This window comes from Hydra vulgaris, chromosome 09 (genome assembly GCF_038396675.1).
Source record: "Hydra vulgaris chromosome 09, alternate assembly HydraT2T_AEP".
NCBI classification, from domain to species: domain Eukaryota; kingdom Metazoa; phylum Cnidaria; class Hydrozoa; order Anthoathecata; family Hydridae; genus Hydra; species Hydra vulgaris.
Genome location: NC_088928.1, coordinates 16,703,956 through 16,720,098, shown reverse-complemented (window position 1 = coordinate 16,720,098; position 16,143 = coordinate 16,703,956). Strand labels below are relative to the sequence as shown.

General features: G+C 27.0%; 2 protein-coding genes across 3 annotated transcripts in view; both read right to left on the bottom strand.

Moving 5' to 3' along the window:
- Positions 1–4,965, bottom strand: part of LOC101235924 (uncharacterized) — a 31,470-nt gene extending 26,505 nt beyond the window's left edge. The window contains exon 1 of one of the 2 annotated variants that reach the window (XM_065804877.1): positions 4,801–4,965. In XM_065804877.1, the coding sequence (XP_065660949.1) occupies positions 4,801–4,824 (24 nt within the window). In that variant the 5' untranslated portion in view covers positions 4,825–4,965. Of the gene's footprint in view, positions 1–3,637; positions 3,858–4,800 lie in introns of those variants that run through there. The other variant, XM_065804876.1, reaches the window with a different exon arrangement.
- Positions 4,966–5,568: 603 nt separating this feature from the next.
- Positions 5,569–16,143, bottom strand: part of LOC100214898 (CCAAT/enhancer-binding protein zeta) — a 96,834-nt gene continuing 86,259 nt past the window's right edge. The window contains exons 29-31 of the mRNA XM_065804874.1: positions 15,732–15,784; positions 15,538–15,580; positions 5,569–5,815 (exon numbers count right to left, since the gene is read on the bottom strand). Of these exons, the coding sequence (XP_065660946.1) occupies positions 5,645–5,815; positions 15,538–15,580; positions 15,732–15,784 (267 nt within the window). The 3' untranslated portion in view covers positions 5,569–5,644. The remainder of the gene's footprint in view (positions 5,816–15,537; positions 15,581–15,731; positions 15,785–16,143) is intronic.

The following is a 16,143-nucleotide window of genomic DNA, read 5'->3' as shown; positions in this document are numbered from 1 at the left end:
TTAAAAATACAAGCTTTTTTTTTTTGCCATTCCAAAACGCTTTCTTCATTTTCTTTGTGGCAGTACACTATTTAACATGTTCAGCCGAAATTGTTTTACACGGTCTTTCTCTACCCATATAGATCTAAAATCCTTTCTTTAAAGCAGTTCTTTTGTTAAAAGTTTCCTCTTAATACGATTTTGCTATGTGCCTAACATTTCTCCATGCAGAAAATTACCCTGTCCGTCTTCCATATAAACAACTCATTCAAAAAACTAATTAAAATTAAGTAAATCTGCTGAAATATTTTAATTTTCGAATACTATTTTAATTATAAACTTGAAATAAACCTAAATCTTTGTCATTTTACCCATCTAATTTGGGTAAAATTAGATGGCCTAGTGTTTCTAGTGTTTATATTATATAATTAGTGCATCTAGTGTTTATATTGGAAAAAGTTTCTTTTTCCAATATTAGATAAACACTGTTAACTTTCCTATCTTTATTCATAATATAATAAAACCTATTTTAAAGATTTATCTGATCACGATTTGCTAGGAAAATGTTTACATGGTAAAACGTAAAATTCAAATGAAGCATTTCATTTAATTTAATAGACTCGTTGTCCCAAAATCATTTTTGTAAATAGAAGAACATTTGAAATTTGTTCATTATAATGATAGTGTAGATGGGATAAAATCTGTTTTAAGTTACTTTCGGATATTTAGGATCCAAAACTGTACCAAAAGCGAATTGTAAATAAGCATCGTAAATCAACTTTAATATGCAAAAAGCAAAGAAAAAAATTCAGATCTTTTCATATGGGGTACTAAGATATTGAAAAAAAATTTGCTTTTTAATTTTTGACTTGATTTTGCTCATTATGAGATTTTCAGTTGTTTTTTTAAATTTAAAAACATCAAATCTCCAGTTTAAACTGAGCAATTAAGCTGAACTTTTTAGGATATGTTCTTTATATATGTAGAATTCATTTGTTATAAGAGTTTCTTTTTTTGGGGCGTCATCTAAAATTTCTTCTTTTTGGGGCGCTACAATGTGGTTTTATCTGCCATAGTTGTTTTAATAAAAATGTATATTAAAGTTTAAAAGCCAATACAATCTGAGCCAGGGAGGCAAATTTAAAAATCAAATATACGATAAATTAATTTTGTACATATGTAGAACTACCATATTAAATTTGGAGTGTTGATCTATAGTCACATTTGAGAAATTGTGTTTTGAAGTTTTCGTTTTTTTCACACTTTTTAACAATAAAATTTCGAGGCAAGCAAGGCACTTTTTTTCTAATTTTGTGCTTCATTTCATAATTATTGTTAATAATTGCCTAATTTTATAGCCCTACCACCTCAAATCGATTTTCTCTGATCTTAACAGAAAAGTCTCCGTTGTAAACAAAAAAAATTGTCTTTTGCCATAGAAAAAAAAGTGACTTTAGCCCAGGCTAGCGTTGAACAACAAAGATCCTAATACTCCGGCACAAGAACACGGCACAAGATCATGGCCACACACAGCTCACACGGTATCTTATAAAGTTAAAAGATATAGAGATAGATAAAAAAAAAAGCGATAGATAAAAAAAAGATTAAGATAAGAGATAAAGAGGAACTTGCATCAAGCGCTGTCGACTCTTTTATATTTACATTATGGAATGTCCTGGTAGTATAAAAATTAACTCTCGTAATATACTTGGATGAAACTGTAGTGTTTACTGTATATTATACCACGTTTTTTCTTCAATGAATAATCGTTTTCAGTATAAAGAAATGCCTTTGTATTGTGCAGCTGTTACCTGCACACATGCAAGTGGAGTAGCCGTTAAAAATGTGTCATTTTTTCGTTTTCCAAGAGACAAAGATAGGAAAGTACTTAACTTTATTAATTAGGCAATAAGTTTTAGTGCTTAATTGATATAATTTAGTGCTTAGTATTATTATTATTATTATTGTTTTTTGCAACATTTTAAAACACAAAATTAAAGTAGGCCATTGAACAAATTTTCAAACTGATGCGTTTTTGTTTTCTTTTGGAATAAGTCAAAGATTTTATTTTAATTTTATCTAGTTATTTTACTGATTAATTTGTATAATTTAATTATAATACAATTAGTATACAACGAAAAGTATATGTTATTATTGTTATTCTTTTTTTTTTGTTAGCATTTGTTTGCTTTAACTTTAAATTTGATTTCTTCGTTTTTTAATTTGTTTTTTGAACGTTATACTACCAGGGCATCCCACAATCCTCTGTAAACAAATTACATGATTTTACACGAGTCGACTGCGCACAGTGGGGCAGAATAGCTTTAAAACTGGACGAAATTAATTTTTTTTTTTTTGGATTTTTAAGTTAAATAATTATTTTAGACTTAGTAAAAAGTTACTCCATAGTTTTTAGACATTCATTTACAATTGTCAAACGTTTTTAATGTACTTTTGAGTAATTTCGAGTTAAGTTTTATTTAAAATCGGTAAGTGATAATGTAAAAAAGAAAATAAATCGAAAGCTTGCATGAATAAATAATATAAATACGTAATAATACGTATTTTAATCGATTCACTATAATAAATTATAGTAATTCGAATTTAATGTAAAAAAGTCAAAAAAACTCGAAATATTATTAGTTTTACTCGTTTAAAATTGCTCAAAAAAAAAAAAAAAAACGTTCGAGCGTTCATGGTTTCGTTACCTGGTTTCTACTGATGTAATTGACACACCTCCACTAATACACAAAAATGGTGCAAATAAGTGCAAAAAAAAAAAAAAGTTTTAAAATCTTTAATCATTAGCAATTTCATAAAAAAATAATTTGAAACTGTATCTAAGTGAGAATATTATCTAAAAGCAGATTGTTTAAAAAAATTAAATAACAAATTATTTTAAATGCACTTATTTAAAAGGACTATTAATGTATATTTTAAGCACTTTAAAATTATTTTTTCATTACTAAAAGATAGCGGCAAAACTAAAATTGAAAAATCCCGAAAAATCCGAAATTTTTTTAAAAGTTTTTAACAAACTTCAGCTTTAACACTATAAAAACAAAGTAGTACTAATAACTCGCGCAACCGAATTATTTTTTAAAGAAAAGAATTGAGCTAGATTATGGGTTCTACAGGGCAAAAGGTCAGTCCAACCTTAAAAAAACGAGGGTTAGATTGACCAGATACTCTTTTATACATTACCACGAAAAAATGTTTCATAACGCTCTTTTTCATTTTCGTCCAATGCCCAGTTTTGAAGCATTTCTACCCCACTGCGCAGTGCTTGGTTTGCATTTAATGTCCTATATTGCTCATATAAAATTTTTTTGTTTGGTAAACTTCATCTTATTTAACATGTAAAAGGTACTGCATCGTTTTTTACCATATTTTAATATGTAAAAGGTACTGCGTCGTTTCTTACCATATTTTAATATGTAAAAGGTACTGCATCGTTTCTTAACATATTTTAACTTTACCTGAGAACATATTTTAACTTAATCTGATAACTATATTATTGTAATTTTTTTACAAAAGTACATTTTTAACAAAAGAGAAATAAAAAAGTTTTTTAAAATTTAAGATTTTTTATCTTAAATCTTCTTTTAAAAACATTTCTTTGAACAAAAAATTAACTGAAAACAAGTTCTGAACATACCTTATTATTTTGGACTTTCAAATTAGGGGTCATCCACACGCTAAATAAAACTTTTAAGTAGAAGGAGATCGGTGGCTCTCTTGCGCAGAAGTTTGACAAGTAATAAAGCGCTTTATGTTGAATGAAATTTTCACCCAAAAGAGCAAATGATCTCCTACTTCAATCAAAAATTATAATTAACGTGACGTACAATATGGGTGACCCCTATATGTGCTGTACCAAAGTCACAATAACGTTTATCAATCAGAATAAGAAACCAATTAAAACACATTGCAAATAATAATTAAATATGACAAACTTTTTAAGTACACCGTATAATAGTATATTGATTTTGCAATAAAGTAGTATAATAGTTAGGTTTAACTAAATAATAATTATAATATTATATCCTTGAAAAGTATTTTGAATGAAGGTTTTTAAAATATCAGGATGTTCAGGAATATGCAACGAATATCGCAAAATTTAGCACTATCGCAATAAAAAAAAAAGACCAGAACAATATCCAAACATATTTCACTTTTATTTTACAAATAAAAGCTAATCCAAAATCATTTTCACAATGATAAGTAGCTGCACAAATACTTAAAAAAGTAAATTAAAGATTTTTTTGAGCCAAGCTCAAAAAACAATCTATTAAAAAAACAAAAACATAAAAGCACATATATATCCTGTCGTTTTAAATTTATCACGTCATGTTTAAGATAAAAACTTAACGTCATATCTATATGCAACCGCTGAGTTTTGACTGGACTGTCATTTAATTGACATTGACTGGACTGTCATTCAATAGTCTATTAGAACATGATTAAGCGGTAATTAGAAGAACTTTTTCCTATAAAAGGTAAAAAGCGAAACGCGATTTAAAACCTTTAAAAACAAGCTTGCAAAAGTAGAAAAAAAAAAGGTTAAACGATAATACATACAAATGCAACCTGTTTTGATAAAAACAAATTAATTACATACTGCTTAACATAAAAAAAATTTGCGCTTAATTAAAATAAAGCACCAAAGGTTAACGCTTTCAAATAAAAAATGAATCATTATTTAGTGAATAAAAAGGAAAAAAACAAAAACAAATCATATTAAAACAAAAATTACGAGCTTAAATCATACTATTATAATTACAACTTTTTAAAACGAAAAAACAAGCATACACAGTGTACCTCAGGTAATCTTCGTAAATTCATTTCGTTATTTAAACGTCTCTATAATCTTTGCATACTGCGCAACCAATTGAATCAAAAACAAACGGGTTACTCCTACAGACTAAAATATGTTTTGAACAAAAAAGCATAAAAAGTATCACAAATATGTTATCAATTTTTTCTTCGCTTATCATTTTTTAATATGCTAAGTGAGCAACCAATATTTAAATAGTTTATTAAATCCTTATAAAAAATCATTAATTTAAACTCCACAACTATCTTACTATACCGTCCATTTTTATATAAAAACGTCATATCAAGTTAAAAAACATGGGTTTTATTGAGATCACGATCAGAAGCTATTTTATTCTTAAAAATAGTTTATTTAAAAAAAGTTAAATTATATATATGTAGTTTTTTAGTGTCTTAAAATACTTTGTTAGTAAAAAAAAAAAAAATATTTACTTGAATAAAAATATATTTATAAGAAAAAATATTTTTTATATCTTTGTATTGGGTTTCTTATTACATAACAAGTTGTTGTTTATTAACTTTATTAAAGTTTCCGAAATGAAATTTGCATAGTTGTGAATTTATGTAATCTTAATAAAAAATGCCCATATAAATACTTATTTCAAGAAACAGATGAAAGTTTTTGCTTCGCGTTTAATTCAAAAGAACGCTTTTTCTATTTCACTCTTATATAAAAATAATCTCAACCATCAAGAAAGATGAAAAATATGATTAAGTGCCTTATCTGTTGTGATTCACACAAAAAAAATAAAATAAAGGAGATTGGTACATGTTCAAAACATTCGCTACACCATCAGAATTGTTTTTAATTTTTAAATTCTCTATTTTATCATTTCTTTTGTTTTTTCAAGGTTTTTTTATTTAAACTTTTATTATCAAAGTTTCTTTTTCGATTTGCGTTAATGCGTTTAGGTCTCCACTGTTTATTTGCAGCTCTCTCTTCCCATTTCTTTTGTTTGGGATGTATCGTTTCGGCATGATCATCCAACATGTGCGAAAACTAAACAAAGTTAGAAAATAAATAATTATTAAAATGCATTTATAATTGTAAATAAAATAAAAATATAATGAATTATTGTTATTACTCGTATTGCTGCGAAATTTAACGCATGTAATAAAGATTTACATTATGAGTGGCCAGCTGGACCACCTCATATTTTTAAAAATTTATAATCATTGCAACTATATTTCAAACATGACTCTGAAAACACAAACTTAACGAACAAGGCCACTGCGCAGATATACAAGATGAGTACGGCAAAACAAAGCACGTGGTAGATTTAACCTCTGTACCTCTCTCGCTTACAAAGCAAGCGCTTTAACTACAACATTACCGCGTACAGTTCAAACTGAATTTAGTCTTCAAACATTCTATAAAATTTTTTTCGCGTTTGGTTTGGGTTCCTCTGGAAAAACTTAAAGATTTTAGTGTTTCAACAAAAATGCTAAACAGTAGTTTTTTTGGTTCTTAAAACAATTCTGCTTTCCGAAATTCGCAATAATATCTTAAAACAACAATGTAGAGCCATATACACAAAGTTGCGAAAAAACAATGAACTGAGAGGCTAACAATGAAATAAGCTAAAATGTTTAAAAAGATGTGTTACTGCATAACATCCGCCTATTATCAAATCAAACTGAAGCTATCCTAGTCATTATATCATATTCTTAATTTTATGTATCTTATTTATTTATAAAAATAACTAATAACATTAACTTTAATAACCAATTACACAAACAATTTAAATTACTAACCATTTCACTAAATAAAAGAAACATTATTTATGAAATCAAAATTATGTTTTAATTTGGATATTATTTACACACATACACACAGCTAAACGGAGAAGACTGATATATATATATATATATATATATATATATATATATATATATATATATATATATATATATATATATATATATATATATATATATATGTATATAAAAATACTTCGTTTATCAAAGTTCGTATTTACTCAGTTGAAAAAGGGATATAACTATATAAAAAAGTCTTTTCGACCAAGATTATTCTCTCCCAACATTAAATGCATTAATAATTTCAAAAATACAGATAAGTAAAAAACTAAACAAATGTAGGTTTATATGCTGCACCAAATTAATTTACACTCGCTAAGAATTCAAACGCGCCTAAAATTTCATTTTTTAAAGCAGGGTTAGATTTTCTGGTATTATAAATAAATTGTCTGGTACCTTATAGTATAAAATATATTATAAAATTACCGTATAGACATCTACATTAAAATACTATTATTTCCCCTCTTTATCAAGAACTTTGTATTTGTGACTTTAAAAAACTATGACTGGTCATGGTGGTCTTTCAAGAGCTATTAGAAACGGACTGTGAGGGGACAGGCTGAAAAAGCCTCTTAAGGTACTTTTATACTATACGGTACCAGACAATTTTTCAGAAAAAAGAAAAGAAAACGATAAAAAAAATTTATTTCATTTTTTTTAATACCTAGACACAACCCCCCAAACATGGACCCTCAATCGGTATATGTACTGGAGTATCAGATTTATTTATTTATCTTTATTTAAATAGTTTGTCATTAGTGATATTTTAAGCAGAAATAAAATCAGTAATAACAACAAAAAATATCAGCATTATGCAAATATCAGGTCAAAATAGATTTATATTGACTTTATATTTGAGATATTTTTCAAGGTCTAGATTCTAAACCGTTCTCTTCTAAAATAATAATGTGCTCTTTTAATAGCCACGACGTTAAATCAACATTAAATCAGCTTTAAATTATTTCTTAGTATTAGATATTTGATGAAATTTTTTAAAAGAAAATAGAAAACTGACACAGTTATATAGTAAAATATATTTTTGAACACTAAAATATGAAGTGTAGAAAATAAAGCAACTTTTGTAAAGATGCAATAACTTGAAAATAAAATTTTGAATCAAGAGATCTTACTTGTTTCTGTTTACATCATCAGAATATCAAAAGCGCTCACTAGCTAAGTTAGAGGTACAAAGTTCACACCTACAACAACCCTAGATTTCAAGTAGCACGTTTGGGACCTTTATATAACAGGTGACACATAAACAACCTGACTTTCGTATTTTGCTTTTAATCCTGTCATTTTTCACTTTATTAATCAAAACTATTTCTCAGAAGATTAACCATTCAATTTTTTTATGAAATATTATTGGCCATTTACTGTTTATTGCTATTATCCCATATAGCCTTTGGAGCACACTCTTAACCAAAGACTTTTTGTTGCAACTTCTGTTTTTTGTTTAACACATTTGTTTAACATCATATTATGATGTCTATGAATAGGTTGATTAAGATTCTGAAGTTAAAGTCATAAGAAAAAGTTGTTCAAGATTCTAAAGTCAAATTGAATCTATTATTGCAGTTAAATAAAGATTTTTTTCGAATAAACTCAATTATTGTCACTAATTACTTTTGGAAATTTCACACATGCATGCAGTATGATTTTGTGGTTATTTTGAACCTTGAAGTTTTAATGACTGCAGGAAAAGCACTAGCTGGATGGCCATTATTAGGCTGGCATGCGCGATTATAAAAATTTATTTATATTTTTATTAAAATATAAATAGCAAAGAGAATGTTTTTTTTTTGTTCTAAATGAAATAATTAAAATAAAAACGCACATTAAAATTGCAAATTGAGTATTCGGTGTAGTTAAGGTGATTTTCAAACATTATAGTGTCTGTATAATATTTTGCTGACTATGACTTATTTCTGTTAAACAATCAGGCCTGTGAATTATGAAAAATATATATATATATAAATTTTACCATAACATAAAATAAGAATGTTGGTAGCAAAAAAACACAGACTGAAGATTCTTTTTTTTTTTCTTTCTAAATCTTCTTAAAACTACAATTTCTTGTCTAAATTTAAATGAGATTTTAAATAAATACGATTTTTAGGTAAAATGAACATCATAGTTTAATAAAATGATCTGTTCTGATTGTCTATCTGCAATTTTTCTTAATTATAAATAATTCTTTTTTGTTCAGAATTCTAATATTTTTTATAAAAATTGATAGAAATGTTTAATCCGGGCAAAATAGACAAAAAAATAGTGGTAGATTTGCAATAATTCACATAGAGCTGAAAATTTGTACATACCTTAAGCACATCATTACAAATAAAGTATTAAAAGTCCCCATCGATCCCATATTTACAAAAAAAGTTATTTAAGGTTTAAGGTATAAAAAAAAGTTGTATTTTTTAAAAAAAAAAAGGAAATGTTTTATCATAAAAATAGATCAAACAAAAGCAAACAGCATTTAAACGCATTTTTTAATAAACTATTTCATCGGCTTTTCTTTGAACTTGCATAAGAACAATGAAAAATGTTTTTTTCAAATAATTTTTTCAACTGATTTTTCTCGTCTGACTTCCCAAAATTCTCTTGGAACAAAGTTACGAACGATGAAATACTTTTAGCATTAAACGTTCCATTGCAGTTAAAAGTATCGAGCAGTATTTTTTATTACGATTGGAACCGTTTAATAATTTTATTAAAATGTCGCAACTATGTTTTATATGTAGTAAACTTTTAATAGCAAGTGAAACTGTGGAATGAAGACTTTGATTGATACAAGTGTTAAAAGAAGTGAAGGGTTTTATGAATTTCTGAAAGATCTAAAGTCTGTAACAATTCATGTGGTGTGCCATAAAGAAGAAGAAAGCAAAGAAAGTTTGGTGTAAAATTCATAAAGTTGTGACTCTTGAACTTAAAGAATCAATTCTGAAGGTAGCACGGAGTTGTTCTGAAGAGGAAGCAAAAAAGGTTACTGCACGCATTGAATATGAATTTGATTTAGTTGCTGCTGAGGCTAAATATCATAATACCTGTTAAAATTCTTTCTTAAGACCAACCAATGGGTGTAAAATCTGTCGTCCTCAAGATGAATCTACAAATATTGCGATGGAAGAAATATTTAAATACATTATAAAAAAATAGCGATGACTGCCAGTTTTCATTAGAAGAACTAAAAAATATTTGCTAAAATCTACATTTAGATAACAGAACAATTAAGGCACGATTAAAGTTGAAGTTCGGTAATAAAATTATTATCACTGAAAAACCGGGAAAATTAATGTTTATCTGTTTTTTTGACAATCATAGCAATATTCTTAACCAAGGTATGAGAAGAAAAGCTAAAATAAAGAATAACGATTTCGAATTTTAAAAACTGCGGCAGCAATCATTCGAGAGGACATTCAATCATTGGTATTTGATAATACCAATTATCCCTCGCCTAGTCAAATGTTTGAAGATATTAACAGCAATATTTCAGAGTCATTAACTTATTTTTTAGAATAAGTTATTTTGAAAAATAAACAATATAAATTAAAACATTTAAAATTAGTTTGTACAAGTATCAGCCACAGCATTGTCTGTTGTTAGGCCTAGATCTTTTAAATCAAAATTGCAATTGGGTCTCTCAGTATTTTTCCATCGACGGTTTGGTTCCAAACTTCTAATACAAATCTTTTTGTCTTTTGGTCCATGCGCATGACAATGACACTTTGATGTATGAGGCAGTAGCAGTTCTTCACCATTCGACTTTTATCTTACCACCACAAACTGGCACATTTACTCAATACGCTGCGGACAATGCTGATATAAACGTAAATAGTTTAGATGGTAATAACTTGCTTCACATAATGGGTATAATTCAAATTGTTACTCCAAAAGGTTCAGTTTCACAAGAGGATCATATACCACGAATAAAGGAAATCCCTTCTGCAAAAGATATTGCAGCAAAAGCTCATGTGCCAATTCAAATCTATCAAAATGATGGTGTAGTCGGTTATAGTAAAATAAGTGTGCAAAATTTAGCTTATGAAAGTGAAGCACCCATATCTTTAATCCAAAAAGTTGAAGCAATATGGTTCTATGGTAAATGCAAGAATTTATCGTTACCTGGTTGGAATGGTTATATCGAACGTTTAACAAGTAGTATTCAGAATTTTTCTAAGTCTAAAATTTTATTCTTACTGTTTATTAACCAACCAGTAAGTAACTACAGTACTATATACACGACTTTACTTTATGCTCTAGAAAATGCGAAACATTACGGCCACGAAGTATGCATTATTACTTTCGATCAACCTCTGTATGCAAAAGCTCGAGAAATTGTATCTGCAGCACCTGATGGATCTGAATTATCAAAGATCATAATAAGACTTGGAGGATTTCATTTACTAATGTCATTTTTTGGATCAATTGGTTATATTATGCAAGGAAGTGGCATACAAGAGGCACTTTCGTTAATTTATGCACTTAAGTCATTGGAAAAAATGCTCAATGGTCATGCTTACGAGCCCATACATTACTTCAGCTCACTCTAGCTATAATAATTTCAAAAGATCTTGCTATTGATGAAGAGATGGTAGCAAATCATGATATTACCATTACGAACGTTATAAATAACAATGTTTCATATAGTGATATTGAAAGTGGCAATGATAATGAAATGCGCAATGCATTACTTTATAAGTTCAATGAAAAACTAAAAGAATTTGAAAAACGAGGACCTACATCAAAACTATGGATACAATATCTTAATATGGTGTCGATTGCAAAAGAGTTTATCAGAGCTGAACGCATGGGAGATTGGCAAGGTTATTTTAACAGCATTAAAGAAATGCTTCCTTATTTCCACGCATCAGGACATTTTCCTTATGCTAAGTCTGCGCACTTATATCTACAGGATATACTACAATTAGAGAAGTTAATGAACCAAAGTGTTTATCAACGGTTTATCGAAGGATTTTTCACTGTTAGATGTTCTGATAAACTCAATTATGGTACTTCAACAGATATGGTGATTGAGCAATCAATGATGAAATCAATGAAGACATATGGAGGTATTTCTCAAGGAAGAAGTACAAAAGAGAGTGTTATAAGTAAATGGGTTTATGGCATGCATGCAATGAACACTGTATGTGAATGTCTAAAATGACAAGTGAAACATTTAATATCAAACTAAAACGTGCTGATAAAGTTCTTCCTCTTCTAACCATGAGTAGCACCATAAAAGTTCATGATGAGAAAGTACCTGTAGATCCAGTATTACTATTTCAACATATGAGTATTAGTAAGACATTTGAGGATGAAATAGAAAAATTTTTTGAGTATGAATTAGCCATCCTTTATCAATGAAACTGGAATGCATAAAACACAGAAATCAGCTATCTACAATTGCTTTGAATCAATGGAAATTGAAATAGACAACACAAATGCTAGTTAGATCATTGATGGAGGATATTTATTACACCGGGTTGTGTGGGATCGAGAAGCAACCTTTAACGTTACTTTTGATAAATACATTCAGTACGTACATAGACATTTTAGTCATCGAGTGTCTATAGTAGTATTTGATGGTTATACTGATTATAAGAAAAACATTAAAGCTGCAGAACAGCGTCGTCGAACCACAAAAGTATCTTCTTCATCTGATGTCATTTTTGATCAATTTATGACAGTTCCAACAAACCAACAATAATTCCTTTCCAATACTCATAAGTCTCGCTTCATTTTTATGTTATGCGAAAGATTTACAGCTGCAAATATCATAGTGAAGCAAGTGGATAATGACACTGATGTCCTTATAATTGAAACAGCCATAGAACAATCCAATACAACAAATAATTCTATTGTTGTCGGTGAAGATGTTGACTTATTAGTATTACTGACTGCACGAACTCCAATTGGTAAGATTATTTACTTTTTAAAACCCGGGAAAGCTTATCAACCAACAGAAATATATTTATCAAAAAGTTTATCTGCTTATCCAAAATGTTAAAATCATATCTTATTTTTACATGCAATTACTGGCTGTGATACTACATCAGCATTTTTCCGAAAGGGTAAAACAACTGCATTTAAATTATTTGAAAAACGTGATTTAACTAATTGCGCCGAAGTGTTTCAAAAGATAGACTCTTCACCACAAGACATTGTTACAAACGGGATTTGTTTTCATCTTGCTCTATACAGAGCTTCAAATAAAATTGATTATTTCTTTAAACATTATAAAAATTAAAGAAAAAAAAAACTATAACTTTTAAAGCTCTTGTTTGTATATAATACACTGACAAAATCATGCTAGCTCCAAATAAAAAAATTTGAATAATTTATAAATCGACTGACTAGTACAGTACACTGAGTAATTAAAATAAAAATGTCAACAAAAAAAAAACTTTTTTATTTTCATTAAAGTATTTGATGAACAAAAATGATTTGTTGTAATTTTAAAAAATGCTTGTATTTTTTTGGCGAGCGCTTAAAAAAACGTTTTCTAAAGTATTTGCAGGTGCGCAGGCAATCCATAGCCAAATGGAGAAGAATGATTATATATTGTATGATACATAGCACAAGTACACTTTTATAAGTAAGCTAATGTCTAAGTTAATGCATTTTCTTAGATAAAATTTGTCAAGAAAGTAGGTTAAAGTCAGTAAGCAGTTTATACCATCCCCAAAAACTTTATATGACTGAAATTGATTTTAAAAACGCTCAGCTTCCAGTTGAGAATTTGGTATAATAGTATCGGCCATACTATATGTCTATATTTTTCAGCCATACTATATTTAATATATACATTTATATATATATATATATATATATATATATATATATATATATATATATATATATATATATATATATATATATATATATATATATATGTATATATATATATATATATATATATATATATATATATATATATATATATATATATATATATATATATATATATATATATGTTATAATCCTTTCTCAATCCCAAGTTCCAAAACCCAAACCTTAAAAATATATTTTGTCAAATGTGTATAAGAAAAAATCAATTTTTTTAAAAAAAAAACAGATTTTATTTACACTTATGTTTGTTTTAATTTAATTCATACTTAATATTATGTTTTGTCTGTTAAATTTTAACTTTAAATAAATTTCTTGATATACAAAGCTGAAACTTAAAAGTAGTTTTTAAAAATAAGCTCAAAAAATGAAATTTAGTTAGCAAAGGTTAAAGATGTGGTCACACTGATTTGCTTAATAACCAAGTTATTCATATCATTTAAGTTGTTAATTTGAATGTTTTTATAAAAATATTTAAACAAACATAATGACGATTGGTTAATGGAAATTTGTTTAGTACCTCTGTGGTACTAACTTGATTAACAATGACTGCAGTAGTAATGTTCTTTACTCTTCATGCACATTGTGCTTTACATATATATGGACCTTATAATAAATACATGCACTACAGGCCTTGTTACAAGATTTCGCTGCGTAGCAAAAACGCGTAACGCATTTCTAAGTAACTCAACTCAGCAAATATATTTTCATCATTAGAAGTTATATTGCGTCACTAGCGTCTATTCAAGTACCGCATTGTAATTAAAGTTATATTATTAACGCGTTAAAAATCATACAGTTTCTCACTTTTCTAGTGAGAAACAAACAGTTAGTTTTTTTCTCACTAGAAAAAAAGTTACAAATAAAATCTAAGTTCTTATTTAAAAAATCATTTTTATTATTTTTTTCAAATATGAGCTAAATTTTATTTTGAAAAAAATATTTTTTTCATGAAACGTAAAATAATGTTTGTTTATTTTCTTATGATTTTACAGTTGGTTTTTGATTATTTTATTAACTGTTAATAAATTTTTTCTTATTTAATTTGTGAACTCTTTTTAATAATGTTATTAAACAATAAAGAGTATTTTTTGTTATTTATCAGTTACCGATAACATATTCGTGATCATAATTTATTTTCATAAATTAAACGAACGTCATTAAAACTTTACGTTATTGAATTAACAATAAACAAAATATCTTATTAATAAAATATTTACATTAAAATAAATTGTGCATTTTTTAAACTATTATGACAAAAAATAATTTTTACATTTAAAAGGAATTTATATATTTAATTCCTTAAGATAAAACTTGAAACACTTTATTTTTTTTAACTAATTTTTAACAACAATAAAAAAAATTATTAAACAAACTGTTTCTTTAACAAAAAATCTATTAGTTTACAATTGCGGTTAAATGCTTACTTAAATAAAACTTACTTAAATACTTACGACTTTATTTCTTCAGAATAAACGTCACATAAACGATATCAAAAGATAATTAAAAATATTCTTAAAGATATAAGTTTTTGCGTAACGCAAAACTGCTGAACGCGTAGGCAAATCGCCTTTTCGCAAGCAAAATGCGAGCTGCGTAACGCTTCTTAACAAGGCCTGCACTATAAATTTAATATATAAAGAATTACTATATATATATATATATATATATATATATATATATATATATATATATATATATATATATATATATATATATATACATATATATATATATACACACACACACACACACACACACACACACACACACACACACACACACACACACACACACACACACACACATATATATATATATATATATATACACACACACACACACATATATATATCCTATAGATAATGCTAAATAATATACAAAGACAAAAAAAAAAATTTTTTCAATAAACTTATTTAAAAAAAAACAAATTAAATCATTGTTTTTGACAATAACTTATGAGTGCACAACATTTATTGATAAACATTTTAACACATTAAAAATAGCTATAAATTAAATAGATATAAATTTAAAAGAATAATAATGAAAAACCTCTTCTGCAGAAGCAAACATCTTCTCGATATCACCATCCTCACTAAAATATCAAGTATTACTCTTAACATTTATATTTAAACTATTTAATCATATTAACTATAATTGTCAAAACATCTGTTTTATTTTATTTGGACTTCTATGTTCACTACTTCCAAATATGTTGGATTATTATAAAATAAATATATTGTTACCTAGCTTCACCATCAATTGACTCTCCATCAGAATTTAAATTTTTGAATAATGCCTATAAATGAAAAAAAAAAATTATCTCAAAATTTTTAAACTTTACGTACGCCAACTCAAAATTAAAATTGATTAATAAATTAAAAATATGGATGGCTGTGTTGCTCCTCCTCTTTCTTTTTTTATAAATAAAGGAAACTTTTCAAAAAAGGTTTTTTTAAATTTGGTTATAGTAATTAAATCATGTAACCAGAGATTTTATTGGAAGTTATATGTAGCTATTTGTGTATTGTTAACCTATTTACACCTTACATGTAAATTAAATTATGTCAAGATAAGCTGTATACTAAAATTTAGAATACTACTCAGGTAATGCGCCCAAGTATGTTGATCACTGTCAGCTAATAAAGACCATTGGTG